Source organism: Leopardus geoffroyi, chromosome B2 (assembly GCF_018350155.1).
Source record: "Leopardus geoffroyi isolate Oge1 chromosome B2, O.geoffroyi_Oge1_pat1.0, whole genome shotgun sequence".
In the NCBI taxonomy this organism is placed as follows: Eukaryota; Metazoa; Chordata; class Mammalia; order Carnivora; family Felidae; genus Leopardus; species Leopardus geoffroyi.
The window spans coordinates 78,154,155-78,171,959 of record NC_059332.1 but is presented as its reverse complement, the minus strand read 5'-3'; the positions used below and the strand labels follow the sequence as shown (position 1 = coordinate 78,171,959).

Below are 17,805 nucleotides of genomic sequence, written 5' to 3'. Positions count from 1 at the left end.
ACTCTGGGCTGCCCTCCTACCTCCTGACTGTCACATGAAAGAGAAAAAAACTGTCTTGTTTGAACTACCATATTTGGAGGTTTCTTCTTTGAAAGCAACTTAGACTGAATCCTAATGAATAAAGTCTATTCATTTATTCAATGGGAAATTCTTTTTCTTTCCATAGGGAAGGTTTTTCTAGCATTTTTTTGGAACAAAGTTGGGAAGTTGTATGGTAAGTTTTGGGGAAAAATAAAGTCAGTATTGCACCATGGGAATTAATACTGTAATTAAAAACCAATGGCATGCTCTGGGATAGTGATTCTCAAACTTTAGTGTGCACCAGAATCTCCTGGAGGGCTTATAAGAGGAAGTTGATAGGCACCCCCCACTCTGAATTTCTGATTCAGTATGTCTTCAATGGGGCCCTAGACTTTGCATTTTTAACAACTTCCTGGCTGATGCTAATGCTGCTGGTCGGGAGCTGCCCCTCTGAAAACCACTGTTCTAGGAAGATGTCTCTGATAGACCACTGTCCTAGGAAGATGTCTCTGATAGACCACTGTCATAGGAAGATATATCTGATAGGTGTGCAGATATGTGGCCACAGAGTGACAGGTGAAGGACTTGAGAGGTAAGATCAGATAAGAAGATTTGGAATGGGTGAAGAAACCAAATTATTGGAGAAGAAGGGATCATATTCAAACATTTCTGTAGAGGTAAACAGTAAGACTGTCTGGATGTGAGAGACAAGCCACAAAGAGAGAGGATCACATTTATTTAATATGAATGATAAAAAGCATGGTAATCCTGTTATCTGAGGTGGGGAAGGTGGAAGGAGGAGAAGGTTTGAGTGTGGGAAAATGATCCTGAGTTCAGTTTAGAAAAGCTGTGTTTGAGGAACCAACAGACAGTTCATAGGGAGATGTTCACTGGATGTAATTCATGGGTCTGGAATTTGAGAAACACAGAGATCAGAACTAAAGACACAAATTGAAGAGCCATAGGAATGGACCTCATTGTTAAAATGATAGGATAGGATTGAGCATGGAGACACAGGAGGTAAGAGCTGAGGACAATGCTCCAGGAGAAAGGAAAGGAGACAAAAAATGAGGTGGTTGGAGAAACAGGGGAGTAAAGTATTCTGGAAAGCACAGGCTTAAACAAGAAAGGGAGGCTTAGCTGTTTTTTTTTTTTTTTTAATGTTTATTTATTTGTTTTGAGAGAGAGAGTGAGCACGCACCTGTGAGCAGGGGAGGGGCAGAGAGGGAGAGAGAGGGAGAGGGAGTGAGAGAATTCCAATCAGGTTCCACGCTGTCAGGGCAGAGCCCGATGTGGGGCTCGACCTCACGAAACTTGAGATCACGACCTGAGCTGAAACCAAGAGTCTGATGCTTAACCGACTGAGCCACCCAGGCTCCCCTTAGCTGTTTTACCTGATGACAGATTGTGAAGCAGATGAGGACAGAGGGAAGGCCACTATATTCGCCTACTGGGAGATGTGTTTCAGGAGAGCTAGGAAGGGCACACCCAGATGGCAAAGGATGTGAAAGTCAGTGGAAGGTGAGAGGTGGAGCAGAATGAAGGATTGACATGTGGAGAAGCTCAGGTGGGAGAGACAGGAGAGAGACGAAGCAGGAGCTTGAGTGGGAAGCAGGGTCAGGGGAGGTATACACCAGTGTCCAAGAGACTTGAGCAAATGAAAAGGTGAAATTCAACAAGAGTGGGGAGAGGAAGGGATGGGAGGTAGGGAGGGGGGAAGTGAGGGAGGAGAGGTATGGGGGAAAGAAGTTGGGGGCAAAGGAGAGAGGTGCAAGATTACAGAAAAGGTTAGAGAGCTTAGATTTAAGGCTAAAACATGGAGGTGGAGAGGGAGCAAATGCAGGTCTTCTCTGTAAACCAAGAAGAGATATGACCCTTGGAGGGTGAAGAGATGAGGAGAAGCTGTGGATGAGATGAGGAGCAGAGGTGTAGAACAGTCACTGACTTGAGAGTGCACAAGCATTTGCAAACTTTCATTCCCTTCTGTCATCACTCGTGACTTAGTGGTAAGCTCCTCCTCGTGACTAGAGCAGTCACCCCAGCTGAGGAGAGGCGCGTGTGGCCTCAGGTCCCATCTGTAGCCTCCTGGCCCCAGGGTGCAGTCTGGCATGGAAGCCACAGAGGTTCCAGGGGTCACAATTTCACACTCATCTCCTTGATGGGTGTAAGCACAGATGTTCAACTTTTGTTTTTCCAAGTGCAACTGGTAATTTAATGAGTAGCATTCTCCAGCACAGTTCTTCAGATAATATATCCCTTCATTTGATCACCCCACCCTGTGAAACTGCTTGTACTCCCACCTGAATCCTGTCGGCATGAGGGAGTGTGTGCGAGGCTTAGGGGGACACTTCTCCGAATAGGAGGAAGTCCAGTGTGCCTGTCAGGGAGTATAGCAACACATGGACCGAAGTATATTTAGGTTATTTTGTATTTGTTTATGTTTCATGTTCATAGTTAAAGACCCAGGAAAGCAGAGGATTCATTCCAGGTTCTCTTTAGAGAATGAGGAAGCGTATTTAATCATGAACTAAAAAGGATACATCAGCTGTACTATTTGCACCTAAAAGGATGTAGTCACAGTAAATGACTTTGGTTCAGGTCTGCAAGCAGATGGCAGCACATCACTTTTTAAAAAATGCTTTATGGAGTCATGCAGTTCCCACTAAAATTTGCACAAATATGGAGCCATGACCCCAGGTTTAATGCCACACGAAGGCAAGTTATCAGGTATTTGATTTATAAGTAATAAGAAATTCTGCAAATGAAGACTTATTTTGGCATTCTTTAATTGCAGGATTAACTGAAATGGCTAAAAAAAGTAGTTACTATTTCACCTTATTATTATTTCTATGAAATTTCTGTCTTTATATGATAATGTTTATTTGAAATCATGTACCACAATAAAACCAGAGGTAGAAAACGGCACACCAAATAACAAACCTCAAACAAAACAGAACAAAACAAACAAAAAGACCACACTACCTCACAAAATTTCCTGAACCAACTATGTTCACAAATTGATAAGTTGCACCCCTTACCCTTGTCCACTCACAAGGCTGGTAAAAGTGATGCTTTTTGGCTTTTTGCAATCTAAGTATGTTCTCGGCACTTAATGAGCTTTTTAAAAGCCAGCTTAAAGTCTTCATTAAAACTTGTGTAGAGCAAAGGGTTGATCAGAGAATTAACATACCCGAGCCACGTCAAAAAATCAGCCACTTCAGAGGACACTGTATAGATGCTCAGACCTACAATCAACTCTTTGATGAAAAATGGCAGCCATGACAAAATGAATGCACCCAAAATCAGTCCTAGGATTCGTGCTGCCTTGCGCTCCCTGGTGCTAGAGATTTGCTGCCGTTCTCCAGGGGGATCTAGATCATTGTCGAAGGAAGGGATCCTGATAGAGGTGTGGATCTTCTCAAACTCTGTGGTAGGGTCTGAGGTGGAGAAATCAGACACGCAGAAAGTCTGTGTAAGTTTACAACTCGCAAAAGAATTTTGGCTATCTGTGCTTCTGTTGCTTAAGTGCCGGCTGGATCCTCTTTTCTGGTAAAGGCTCTTGGCTGCATGATAAATACGGTAATACAGAATAAGTATCAAAGTCAAGGGGATATAAAATGCCCCCAGTGTGGAGTAAATGGTGTAGATGACATGGTCGTGCTGGATTGTGCACTGACTAGGGCGTGGGCTCAGCTGGCGGTGGCTCCTCCAGAACAGAGGGGGCATGGAGATGAAGATGGAGATGGTCCAGACGGTGAGGATCATCAGCCCAGCCCTCTTGGCCGTCCTCTTCCTGGCATATTCAATAGCATTGGTGATGGCCCAGTACCTGTCCAGGGCAATCACACAGAGATGGAGGATGGAGCAGGTGCAGCAGGTCATGTCCACACTCAGCCACACCTCACAGATGAAGTACCCTAGTTTCCAGCTTTCCATGGCGATGTACATGATGCTCAGGGGCATGACGAGCACTGCCACCAGGAGGTCCGTCACGGCCAGAGAACAGATCAGGTAGTTGGCAGGCTGGTGGAGCTTCTTGGTGGTACAGATGGCCATGATCACGGCCAAATTCAACAACATGGTCAGGGTGGTGATGGTCACCAGAGTCATGGAAATGAGCATCTTCTCAGTGACGGTCTTGGGTCTCACAGCCACACTGGCTTCTGTGGTACAGTTAGTGATATTCATGTTTTCCCTGCTTTGATCTACACTGTGGAGAAGCTGTTGGTTATTTTCCCTCAGCTGGAAACTGCTCAGACTTCAGTGCCTCTCATTTATAAGAAGATTGTAGTTTGTTCAGCTTTGTAGTTTCTTATGTTCCATTTTGTATGGGGTAAAAGGAAGCACCACAGCATTTCTTCTGAATGGAGGGTTCCTGGAAAATAGTATGCTACTGGTTAATGAGTGAAAAATCATATTTTTTTCCCTCTGGAAAACATTATCATATTTCAGTATTCGTAAATTCTTTACACATATTTTTGATATAATTTCCTTTTTATCTGTGGGTGTGAAGTTTATTTTTATTCTTCAAAAGATACCTTTTAAAAATTATAATTGACACACAATGTTACATTAATTTCAGGTGTACAACATAGTGATTCACAAGTTTATTCCTTATGCTGTGCTAACCACAAGTGTAGCTACCAAAAAGATACTTCTTAAAAAGTTAAGTTCCCAAACTCTTTCTCATGAAAACATTACCAACTTTAAAGTCTATCTTGCCACCTGAATTACTTTCTTATTTATATTTATTCATATATATGTAACATTTATATGTAAAAGGGTTTTTCTTCTTTACATTTGGAAACATACATTCACATTGTATCATATTTTAGAAATTCAGGGACATTAAAGAAAAAATTATATTGTTTATAATAAGCAGATTTCAAACCAGTTTTAAAGTTCCATAACAAATTTCAACTCCAAAGATATTTTAATGTCACAATGGAATTGTGCAATTTTGTCTAATTATTTCTGACATTTTACTATCCCACTGTGAATTTCTTTGGAGAAAAGAGAGAAAAAAAGCATATAACACTACTTTGATGTTTATGGCAAATTGTTCTCAGAGTAATATGGTAAATTGACTGTGAAATAGCATTATCATCAAGGTCAAAGAAATGTACATTAAAAAAATGTGTTTAGTTTTGGTTAACATTTGTGTTCTTTTAGTATCTATCTATCTATCTATCTATTAGTTGATCAATTGATCAACCTACCTACCTACCATCTATGATCTGTCTGTCTCCTGGATAGCTGTGATTAAGCTGGGCAATCACTGAGATACTGACATTTATTGAATGCATAATTGTAAGGAATTTTAAAAAAGTACAAGAGTCCGCCTTATCTGTAGTTTCGCTTCCGCACTTTCAGTTACCACGGTCTGCAAGCCAATGATCCTTTCTGACGAATCAGCAGAAGGTCAGTAGTAGCCTAACAATACGTCACGATGGCTGCGTCATCCACCTCACTTCATCTCATCACGTAGGCATTTTATGTCACATCATCACAAGAAAGGTGAGTACAGCACAGTAAGATATTTTGAGAGACCATATTCACATAATTAAAAACATTTTTAAAAAATGTTTATTTATTTTTGAGAGACAGAGCATGAGTGGGGGAGGGCAGAGAGAGAGCGTGACACAGAATCTGAAGCGGGCTCCAGGTTCGGAGCTGTCAGCACGGAGCCCGATTTGGGGCTGGAACTCACAAGCTGTGAGATGATGACCTGAGCTGAAGTCAGACGCTTAACCGACTGAGCCGCCCAGGTGCCCCACATTAACTGTTATTATAGTATATTGTTATAATTGTTCTATTGTCTATTAGTTATTGTTGTTAATCTTTACTAAACCTAACTGATAAATTAAACTTTATCATAGGTATGTAAGTATAGGAAAAAAACATAGTACATACAGAATTTGGTACTACCTGCAATTTCAGGCATTTACTGGAAGTCTTGGAATATATCTCCTGGGATAAGGGGGAACTACTGTAAACTCAAATATAAATGTATACTCATGAAAACAAGACAATTAAAATCAACATAGGAATATTCACAGCCAATGGCTGCTGGTCAGAATGCCAATCAAATCCTCTAATTTGTCTCTGTGGGATTCGGTCCAGGAAAACTTCAAAGAAAACTGACATTTTTGCGGTTTTAAGAAGGGACATGGATTGATATGGATTAGGCTTAACAGGCACAATGATGTTAGCAAAGAATGAGGACAGGAACAGGTGAGGCATGTGTAAAATGGAGAGTGGAGTATGTAGGAGTCTTCGGGTGGAATGGGGACTGAAGTCAGGGGGCAGGAATAAAAATCTCCAGCCATGGTGAGATCTCTCTGGCTCTGGATTTAATTGCTTCTGCCCATTGGGCAAAACCCAAGGAGGCGGAGAGATAGTTACCATCTATCCTTTAGATATGGAAAGTAAAAGAAAATGATTTCACTGAAGACCAAAAATGGGGCAGTTGTTTTTAAGACAGTCTTTATTTTTCTGCAGTGAAATGAGATTCATTCTGCCTCTCTGTTGTCATTATGCTTCTACAGCATTTCTGTGGATTGTACCCTTTTTTGAAATTCGTATGTTTCTCTAGTTCTTCCATGGGACTTGTTCTGCCAACAATCCCCTCCTTTTTGTAAATTAAATGTTTTCGTCTCCACTGGTTATTTACCCTTCTTTTATAATCAGTTTAAACTTACATTTATATCTAAGACAGGCTGTAGCATTGAAAGTATATGGGCTTTGGAATCAGGGAGACCCGGGTTGTTGCTGAGCCATCATCAGCTTGGGGCAACCTCACTACATTTCCCCCTGTGTCCCACGTGTTTATTTCTCTGTCCAACCCCTTTCTCTTTAAATGAAGGAAAGTTCTTTTTTTTTTTTTCTGCAAAAATTAATCCTAAGTTATGTTTTTCTTGAGTTCTTGAGGTTTGTTGGGAGAGCAGTTCTAAATAAAAAGGATTTTCCATTCTGATCAGAAGATTGAGAGTTTGGAGAGTACCATGGAGAAGAGACAGAAAACTTCAGAAGTTTTAGTTTGATAATAGAGATAATTAGGAAATGTTATTTTCAAAGCATCAAGTAAAACAAAAATCAAATAATTCAGCTTTATCAAGCTTTTAAAAGCTGCTCTAGGGGCACCTGGGTGGCTCAGTCAGTTATCCCTTGATTTCAGTTCAGGTCATGGTCTCAGGATTCGTGAGTTTGATCCCCGCATTGGGCTCTTCTGACAGCAGAGACTCTGACTGGGATTCCTCCCCTGACTCACTCTCTCTGCCCCTCCCTGCTCTCTCTGTCTCTCTCAAAGTAAATAAATAAACGTTAAAAAAAATTAAAAGCTGCTCTATTTATCTGAGCTTCCATACATCCTGTCATTTCTCCAGTGACATCATTTTCTTCCTTATTTTGTCACTATTTATTTTTCATTCCCCCCCAGAAGACTATACATTCTGGAGGGTGGGATGTATGCCTGATTCATCTTTTTAGCTGCCTTCAGTTAAATTAGCAAAAACATTACTGGTTGAGGCTGTATTGTCAGCTCTTTAATGTGACTCCCTGGTTTATTTTGTGCCCAGGCCTTTCAGAATAGGAGTTGAGTGTTGTATCCTTGTGTTGTCAGTCACTCCAAATTCCTGCACACATCCAGCTTTCCATCTTTTATCTTTTTTTCATTTAACATATATCTTAAAGTTTGTTCCATAACACCATATGGAACGCAGTCTTTCGAATCACTGGGTGGGATGACACGGGAGCAATTACAGATTGAACAAATCTGAGAACTGCACCTTGGAGCTTTTCACTAATCAAAGGTCAGGAAGGAAAGGAGGAACCAGTGAAACAGAGGAGAACAGCTCTTGAGGTGGAGGAGAATGATGGAGATAATCCCAAGACCAAGTGAAGAAAGTGCATGAAGAGCAATCAGCTGTGTAAGTGCTGCTGACAGGTCGGTGGGTGACGAGGACTTGATCATTGGGCTGGGCAATGTGGATGACACTGATGACCTTGACAGGACCCATTTGGTGCAGTGGTGGAGATGAAAGTCTGAATGTGGTAGTTTCAAGAAAGAATGGGAAGAAAGGAAATAGAGGATTGGATAAGAACAAGTATTTCAAGAGTTTTGCCTTTGAAAAGGGGAACAGAGAAATAAGGTAGCTATGGGGGGAGATGTGGGGTCAAGGTTGTTTTCTTTTTAGGATGAGAGATTGTCTTTTTAAACTGGACTGTTTACAGTTTTCTTTGCTGCTACACCCAATATACTTTATATTGGGGCAGAGAGCATTTCTGGAGTGAGTGAAATGTAAAAGAGGAAGGAGGAAAGCAGTGATGGAATAGGCAGGGAGTCAGTGGGGTGGGGGCACCAGGTAGGTAGAATTCTCTGAGCAATTTCAGGGATTACACTGGGGATCATGAAAGGGAAAAAGATATAGCCATACTCAGGAAATGATCCAACTTCAATTGTCTTGGTTCCTTTACCTTGTTAAGGAAATAGCACATGGTTTTATAATCACTAGCAATTCCTTAGGAGGTAGTATGATTTCTTTTTTTTTTCTTTTTTCTTTTTTTAAAATTTTTTCTAGAGGTAGTATGATTTCTAATTAGAACAATGCTTGTTAAGTAGCCCCCCAAAATTTAAGTCTCTTTTGCCTTTAACATAGTAGGAGAGGAGGAACTATGTAACACTTAACTCAAAACACATGCTGCAGAACAATCCAAACACTAATATCAATACACCAAGCTTGCGTTAGTCCACTGGGATGCAAAATTAACTGCAATAATCACAGCTAAAAATGGACATATCCTATCAGGAGTTAATGGGGGGAGGTTTATAAAATTTAGTTTCTGTTCTGATTATGACATGGAAAATACCAGTGCAGTCCAAAGCCATATTTAAATAGTTTTTCAGGGGCGCCTGGGTGGCGCAGTCGGTTAAGCGTCCGACTTCAGCCAGGTCACGATCTCGCGGTCCGTGAGTTCGAGCCCCGTGTCGGGCTCTGGGCTGATGGCTCGGAGCCTGGAGCCTGTTTCCGATTCTGTGTCTCCCTCTCTCTCTGCCCCTCCCCCGTTCATGCTCTGTCTCTCTCTGTCCCCAAAAAAATAAATAAACGTCGAAAAAAAAAAAATTAAATAGTTTTTCATTGAAATTACAAATAGGGAGAATCACTGTAAACCAAATGGGTCGGGGTATACTGCTTTCATTTACTGAGATGCTTCAGAGCCTCTGATTTAGTATACTACCCCAGTGGCAGAACGCCAGGGATAGGTCATGAGCACACTCATTTTTAGATTAAATTTAATTAATTAATTAATTTTTATTTTATTTATTTATTTACTTATTTATTTATTTATTTGAGAGAGCAAGAGAGAGAGCTGTGAGGAGGGGAGGGGGCAGAGGAGAGAGAGAGAATCTTAAGAAGGCTCCATGCTCAGCTTGGAACCCAATGCAGGACTTGATCCCATGACCCTGGGATCATGACCTGAGTTGAAATCAAGAGTTGGATGCGCAACTGAATGAGCCACCCATGCACCTCTAGCACACTTATTTTTTAATTTAATTTTTTTAACGTTTATTTATTTTTGAGAGAGACAGAGACAGAGCATGAGAAGGGTGAGGGGCAGAGAGAGATGGAAACACAGAATCCGAAGCAGGCTCCAGGCTGTGAGCTGTCAGCACAGAGCCTGATGTGGGGCTCGAACTCACAGACTGTGAGATCATGACCTGAGCCGAAGTCATATGCTTAACCGACTGAGCCACCCAGGTGCCCCTAGCACACTTACTTTTAATTTCACCATCTTACGTAGTCTTGGTTTTCAACAACTCTTTTTAAAAAAAAAATTTTTTTAATGTTCATTTGTTTTTGAGAGAGAGACAGAGACAGAGCGCAAGCGGGGGAGGGGCAGACAGAGAGAGGGAGACACAGAATCCAAAGCAGGCTCTAGGCTCCGAGCTGTCAGCACAGAGCCCGACACGGGGTTTGAACCCACCAACCATGAGATCATGACCTGAACCAAAGTGGGAGGCTTAACTAACTGAGCCACCCAGGCACCCCAGTTTTCAACAACTCTTTATGATTTACCATAAATATTCTTTCATTTCTTCTTTGATTATTTTCATTTTGCCCTAATTTCTTCAAATAATTAAATTTAAAAAATCTCTAATGTAGGATCTAAGAAATAAAACACACAAAACAACACAAAACACACTCTACTACAGAGAACAAACTGGTGGTTGCCAGAGGGGAGGAGAATGGGAGGATGAAGTAGGTGCAGGGGATTAAGAGGTATAAACTTCCAATAATAAAATGAGTAAGTCATGGGATATGAAGTGCAGCATTAAGGAATATAGTCAATAATATTGTAGTAACTATGTATAGTGATAGATGGTAATGAGACTTACCATGGTGACCACTTAATAATATATATAAATGTTGAATCACTATGTTGTATACCTGAAACTAATATTGTATAGCACGTCAACTATACTTCAATAAAAAAAGAAAAAAATCTTCAATGGGTGCTAATTTCTTTTTTTTTTTTCTTCAAATTTTGGGAGTAGCTGCTTGCCCTCATATAGAGAGATAATTTTATCTCTCTAATTGTTTTAAATTCACTTCCTCAGCCTTCATAAAGCTTCTCCTTGGCCTGTTATAGGAAAGAAAGGGGTACATAGTAGTTTCTCGGTTTGTTCTTCAATGAGAGCAAAGGAAGGTGCACAGGAGATACTGGATTGTGGAGTTCATTGTTTTTTTTTCTTGTTTATGTAAACTGTGATTGAGACATGACATGTGATTATTATGAGGTTATTATATTCATAATAACAGGAAAATACTATCATTGTAAAAATCAAACAAAACAATACATAGAGTTTTAGGAGATATTTATATATTCTGGACACAAGTCTTTTGTCAGAAGAATGTTTTGTGAACATTTTCTTCTACTCTAGCTTTGCTTTTATGTTTTTTAATGATCTCTTTTGATGAGAAGATTTTAGTTTTGATGAAGTCTAAGTTATCTATTTTTTCTTTATGATTAGAGCTTCCTGTGTCAAAGAAATGACTTCAAGTTCACAAAAATGTTTTTCTGTATTTTCTTCTAGAAGATTAAAATCTTTAGCTTTCATGTGGGAAGAGGTCATCAGTGGACATGACCACTGATTGATCCAGACAACCAGAGGCATCTCACCACCTACCTTCCCCTATCCTTGGAATGTGTGCTCAGCCTACTCATTCCCATAGTGGGAACCGTTTTGAAGGATGCAGCCTTGAGAGAACAATTTGTAGATGAGACTGTCTGGATGGAATGCATTACTGAACCCAGGTAAGGCTTCTATATAAAGATTCTGGAGGATGGGTGTGGAGGTCTACTCTTCTCATGGGCAGACAAGCCTCCTGTGTAATTTTCCTTTCCTATTAAACCGGCCGCCTACCAATCTGGAGTGGTCTGTCTCTTAGACTCTCCTTGCCCTCCATTCAGGGGCCAATTTCAGATTTCAACTGAGAAATTCCCGAATTTGTAAACCAACAGTTCATGATCTATCTTGAATACATTTTAGCATTTGGATATGAGGTAAGTGTTGAGGTTTATCTTTTTTCCCAATATGGGTATCTGGTTATTTCAGCAACTTTTGTAGGAAAGACTTTATTTCCCCAATTGAAATGCTTTGGTGTCTTTGTCAAAAATCAGTCAACTGTATGTGTCACTCTATTCTTTTTTTTAATGTTTGTTTGTTTGTTTATTTATTCATTCATTTTTGAGGGAGAGAGAGAGAGAGAGAGAGAGAGAGCGAGGGAGAGGCAGGGAGAGGCCTGTATTTTTTATTTAATTTTTAAATTTGAGTATAGTTGACACACATTACATTAGTTTCAGGTGTACAGTGTAGTGATTTGACAAGTTTATATGTTATGCTATGCTCACCACAAGTGTAGCTATCATTTGTCACTACACACTGCTGTTACAACATCATTGACTGTATTCCTTATGTTGTGCCTTTTATTCCCATGACTTATTTATTTTGTAACTGGAATCTTACATCTCTCACCCATTCACCCATTTTACCTATTACACACACCCACTGTAAATCATCAGTTTGTTCTCTGTATTATAGGTCTGATTGTCCTTTTTGTTTGTTTAATCATTTGTTTTGTTTTTAAGATTCTACATATGAGTGAAATCATATGGTATTTGTCTTTCTCAGTCTGACTCATTTTACTTAGCATAATACCCTTTAGGTCTATCCATGTTGTCACAAATGGCAAACAAAACAAAACTCAACCTTTTTTATTGCTGCATAATATTCCATTGTGTATATCTATATCTGTATCTATATCTATCTATTTATCTGTATCTATGCAACATCTTTTTATGTATTTGTGTGTCAGTGGACACTTGGGTTGCTTCTATATGTTGGCTATTATAAATAATGCTGCAATAAACCTAAGGGTGTATAAATTGGTAGCATTTCTGTAAACTAATAATCAAGTAGCAAAAAGAGAAATATCCCTATGCATTATAATATTTTTGATGTTTTTGTAAATGGTACTTGTATTTCAATTTCCATTTTTATTTTTTGCATAGGGAAATACAGTGGATTTCTGGATATTGATTTTCAATCTGTGATCTTGTTAAATACTCTTATCGATCCTAGTAGATATTTTGTAGATTCTTATGATCTTTCTGTGAAAACAATAATTTCATTTGCAAACAGAGACAGTTTTATTTCTTGTGTTTTATTCCTTTTATTTCTTTGTCTTGCCCTGTTATACTGACTAGTACTACGGTGAAATGCTGAATAGGGGGTGCCTGTTTGACTCAGTCAGTTGAGCATCTAACTCTTTTTAGATTTTGGCTCAGGTCATGATTCCAGGGTCTTGGGATTGAGCCCCACATTGGGCTGTATGTTGAGTGTGGAGCCTGCTTAAGATTCTCTTTCTGTCAGGCTGCCTGGGTGGCTTAGTCCGTTAAGCATCTGACTTTGGCTCGGTTCATGATCTCATGGTTTGTGGGTTCGAGCCCCACATTTGGGCTCTGTGCTGACAGCACAGAGCCTGGAACCTGTTTCAGATTCTGTGTCTCCCTCTCGCTCTCTCTGCCCTCCCTCCCTTACTCACGCTCGGCCTCTCTCTCTCAAAAATAAATAAACAGTAAAAAAAAATTAAAAAAAAGATTCTCTTTCTCTCAAGACAAATATATGACTTCACTCATATGAGTACTTTAAGATACAAAACAGATGAACATAAGGGAAGGGAAGTAAAAAGAATATAAAACAGGGAGGGGGACAAAACATAAAACACTCTTAAATGTAAAGAATAAACAGAGGGTTACTGGAAGGATTGTGGGAGGGGCGATGGTATAAATGGATAAGGGACATTAAGGAATATATTCCTGAAATCATTGTTGCACCATATGCTAACTAACTTGGATGTAAATTAAACACTAAATAAATAAAAAAAAAATTCTCTTTCTCTCTCTCACTCTGCCCCCTTCCCTGCTTGTGTGCTGTCTGTAAATAAATAAATAAATAGTCCATTAAAAAATGCTGATTAGAAGTGGTAAGGGCAGACATTCTTATCTTCTTCCCAATATACATGGGGGAAATGTTCATCATTTATCATTAATATATTAACTACAAGTTTTTCTTAGATACATTTTATTAGTTTGAGGAAAGTTTTTTCTATTCCTAAATTGCTGATAGTTTTTATAATAAGTGGGCATTTAATTTAATCAAATGTATCTTTTTCAACTACTGAGATGGTTTTGTGATTTCTTTATTCTGTTAATGTGGTGAATCACAGTAATTGATTTTTGGATGTTAAAACAATCTTGCAGTCTTGGAAAAACTTCCAAGTCTTGGAAAAACATCATAATTAGTTTCGATTTTTTTTAATTAGTTTTTTAAAAAAACATCTATTGCTGACTTTGATTTGCTATTTTTTGTTAAGGAGTTTTGCATTTATGTTAAGGAGTGATATTTGTCTGAAAATTTCTTTTCTTGTATTAATTTGTGAGTTTTGGTATCAAGGCTATGCTGTCTTTTAAAAAATGAGTTTAAAAATTTTTCTGAAGGGTTTTGAGAAATATCAATGTCATTTCTTTTGTGAATATTTGATGGAATGTACTTGTGGATCTCTTTGGAACTTGAGTTTTCCTTGTGGAAGATTTTTAAGTACAAATTCTTTACTCAAATAAAAAAAACCCCATAAACAGCAACACCAAAACACCATATATTGGGCTTTATGGGATTTCTATTTATTCTTGTGTCACTTTTGGTAACTTATATCCTTTAAGGAATTTTTCCATTTAATCTTAGTTTAATTAACTAAGAATTTAATCTTAGTTGTCAAATTCATAGTCATAAGGTTAGTCATAATATTCCTTTCATGTTCTTTTAATGCCTGTAATATCTTTGTGATATTCTTTCATTCTTGCTATTGGTTTGATCAATCTAGGTAAGGATTTTTCAATTGCATTAATCTTTACAAAGAATCAGCTTCTGAATGACTTGGTTTTCTCTATTATCTTTCTTTAATTACTTTTAGCCTTTATATTTATTATTTCCTTCCTTTCCTTACCTTGGTTTAACTCACTCTTCTTTTTCTAGTCTCTTAATGTAGAAGCTAAGAAAATTAGTTTAGAACTTTTTCACCAACAATGTAAGCATTTAGAATTATAAATTTTGCTCTAAGCACTATTTTAGCTGCACCGTATACATTTTAGTGTTTGTATTTTCATTATTGTTTAGTCAGAAATATTTTCTAATATCTTCGTGGTTTCTTATTTGGCTTATGCAACATTTAGGAGTGCACTTCTTAACTTCAAAAATAAGGATTTTATATGTTCTTTTAAAATTGACTTTTAATTCCGTCATACTCAGGCTGTAATCATTGTATGATTTCAGTCATTTGAAATTTATTCAGACTTATTTTATGGCTCAGCTTATAGTCTCTGTGGTGATGTTATGTGTATGTTAAAGAGAATGTATATTCTGTGATTCTTCCATGTTATTTGCTTGACAGAATTGTTCAAATTTTTTATACCTTTGCCGATGTTTTGTCAACTTTCTGTCAATTGTTGAAAGAAGGGTTAAAATCTGTAACTATAATTTTAGATATGCCAATCTCCTCTTTTGGTTAGGTCAGTTTTTGAGTCATGTATTTTGAAAGTAAGTTATTAGATATATACTCATTTAGAATTGCTGTCTTCTTGATGAATTGACCGTTATATCATTATATACCTCTGTTTGTCCCCAGTGTTCTATGTTCTGATGTTTACTTTGTATGATTTTAATAAAGCCACTCCAGCTTTCTTTTAATTAATGTTTGCATGGTATATATTTTTCTATACTTTTACTTTTAACCTATCTATGTCTTTATACTTAGTGGGTTTCTTATAGATAGCCTCTATTTATAAGATATAGATATCTTATAGATAGCCTCTTGCATTTTTGTCCAGTCTTTCTCTGCCTGTTAATTAGGATGTTTAGATTATTTACACATAATGTAATTATTGATGTGCTTGTTTTTAATTCTACCATGTTTGTATTTACTTTCTATTTAATCAAGTATCCTTTTGTTTGATTTTTTTAGCACTTTATGATTTTCAGCATCCAAGTTCTGTGCATGTGATGGTAAATTTATACCTAAGCATCTTACTAGTTTTTTCTGGAGGGATTGTAAATGGCATTGTTTCTTTAATTTCAGGTTTGACACGTTTATTTTTAGGATACAGAAATGTGATTTGTGTTTTGATCTTGCTTACTCACCTATTAGTTATAGGACTCTTTTGGTAGACTGTGGTGTTTTCTGCATAGATGATCATGTCATTTGCAAATAGGAACACTTTCTTCTTTCTTATCTGTATTGCTTTTCTTGCCTTTTTGAAGTAGCTAGACCTTCCAGTACTATGTTGATTATCAGTAGTGAGAGCATCCTTCTTTAGCTTCTCCCTACCTTAGGGAGAAAGCATCCATTCTTTCCCTGTTAACAGAAGAGGGATCATTTTTGGGGAATGGAAGGTGAGCATAAGTGGTATGTGCCATTTCTAGGCCTGGTGTACAAAAACTTTTAATGTACTATCCTAGCTCTCAATCTCCATCCACTGGTGGGTGGGATGGAAGTATCCTGGGGGGGGGGTGTCTCTGAATGATGAGGTGGGGCAGAATGCAACCCCTCTCCTTCTGACTTGCATTAGATGGTGATATAAATGAGAAATAGCATTTTACTGTGTTAAGTCACTGATACTTTGGGGCTTATCACCTAAAGGAACTAATTATTTACCTTAAGTAACACATCCTTGAGTGATTTAATCTCTGGATGTTTGGTTTTACAACCTGAAAAATGAGGATAATTATATCAACCTCACATATTTATAGAAAAAAAGGAAATGAGACAGCATTTGCCAAAGTGCTTGCACATTTCCTGTAATGTGAGGTACTCAATAAACATTTGTTCAGTCTCCTGTTTGCTGAGCATACTCACATGTAGATATACTAATGGGTTTGTTATCTTCATATTGAACTAAAAGGTATTTACTAGTATTTGTGTCTTTGAATATTTAATCCATCCCTTTAAAATGTGTTCTTCAGCAATAAAAGTGATGAAACAAAATGTAAACCTCATATATACTGATCAGAATATTATGCATTTGTCAGTCCCCATAACAGAATTCATAGTCGAATTTGACTTTAAGGACTGTTTTTAAGAAAATTCATACCACATGTATTACAGGTTATGCTCATGCCTTTCTTGTATCTTTTGGAAACACAATTATATGAAAAGATGAGGAGAAAAAGAGCAAGGAAGTTTTCCCCATCTATATAAAATTTATGTGGAAAGCAGATATATGCCTTTTTTTTAACCAAGTCACTTCCATTCATTCACAAAGTCATTTTGAAGGGATTATTGTTTAGAAGACAAATCCAAAAAGATGTCTAAAGGAAGAGATGGTTGAGATTTCTTTGACAAAGCTAAGGGATTTAGGTGATGAGTGAGGATGGGGGTGTGGTGGAGTTTAGGTTGGGGCTGAAACCTTCAAGGTTGAAAGCAGAGGATGGCCTGTGTGGGAAAAGGCCTTTTCTTGGGAAAAGGAAATAATTTAGAGAACTGGGTGGCAGGAAGGGGCTATGATTTATGGGCAAAATGATTTTACTATTTTGGAGATGATAATATAAATTTCAGATATTGTTATAATATCCTAGATAACTTCTAGAGTAAAGAGAATTTAGAGAAGTTTCTCAAATTTGAAGGTTTGTTTAAAACTTATGTTTTTAATTTGAGTCTTTTATGCTATTAAACATAGACACTATTGTATAGCTAGCACACTTTTGTTTCTTTGAAATCTGGTTAGTTTACTGGTTTGGGCTTTTACCTTAGTACTTTTGCTGACCTATAAGGAGAGCCTCAATTTTTGTTATGTTCAGGACACATTCTGTTTCTCGGATTACTACAAATAATTATTATAAATAATACTCAGGTTATTCAGTGAAGAACAAACATTGATTTTCCTTTTTTAAAAAAGTTTATTTATTTTGAGAGACAGAGAGAGAGAGAGAGAGAGTGGGACTGGGGCAGAGAGAGAGGGAGACAGCAAATCCCAAGCAGGCTCCACAGTGTCAGTGCAGAGCCCCATGCAGGGCTTGAACTCAAAAACCATGAGATCATGACCTGCGCCAAAGTCAGATGCTTAACCGACTGAGCTACCCAGGACCCCGACATTGCTTTTCCTTTTATTGTGCAGTGTGCTGTTTCCACTCCACCCCTGGCTGTTAAACTCATTCAGCTTCCCCAAACC

The 17,805-nt window shown here is 38.1% G+C and overlaps 1 protein-coding gene across 1 annotated transcript in view; it reads right to left on the bottom strand.

Moving 5' to 3' along the window:
• Positions 1–2,790: 2,790 nt before the first annotated feature.
• The window catches only part of HTR1E (5-hydroxytryptamine receptor 1E), an 85,464-nt gene continuing 70,449 nt past the window's right edge, over positions 2,791–17,805 (bottom strand). Inside the window, exon 2 of the mRNA XM_045498958.1 lies at positions 2,791–4,396. Within this exon, the coding sequence (XP_045354914.1) occupies positions 3,112–4,209 (1,098 nt within the window). The 5' untranslated portion in view covers positions 4,210–4,396 and the 3' untranslated portion in view covers positions 2,791–3,111. The remainder of the gene's footprint in view (positions 4,397–17,805) is intronic.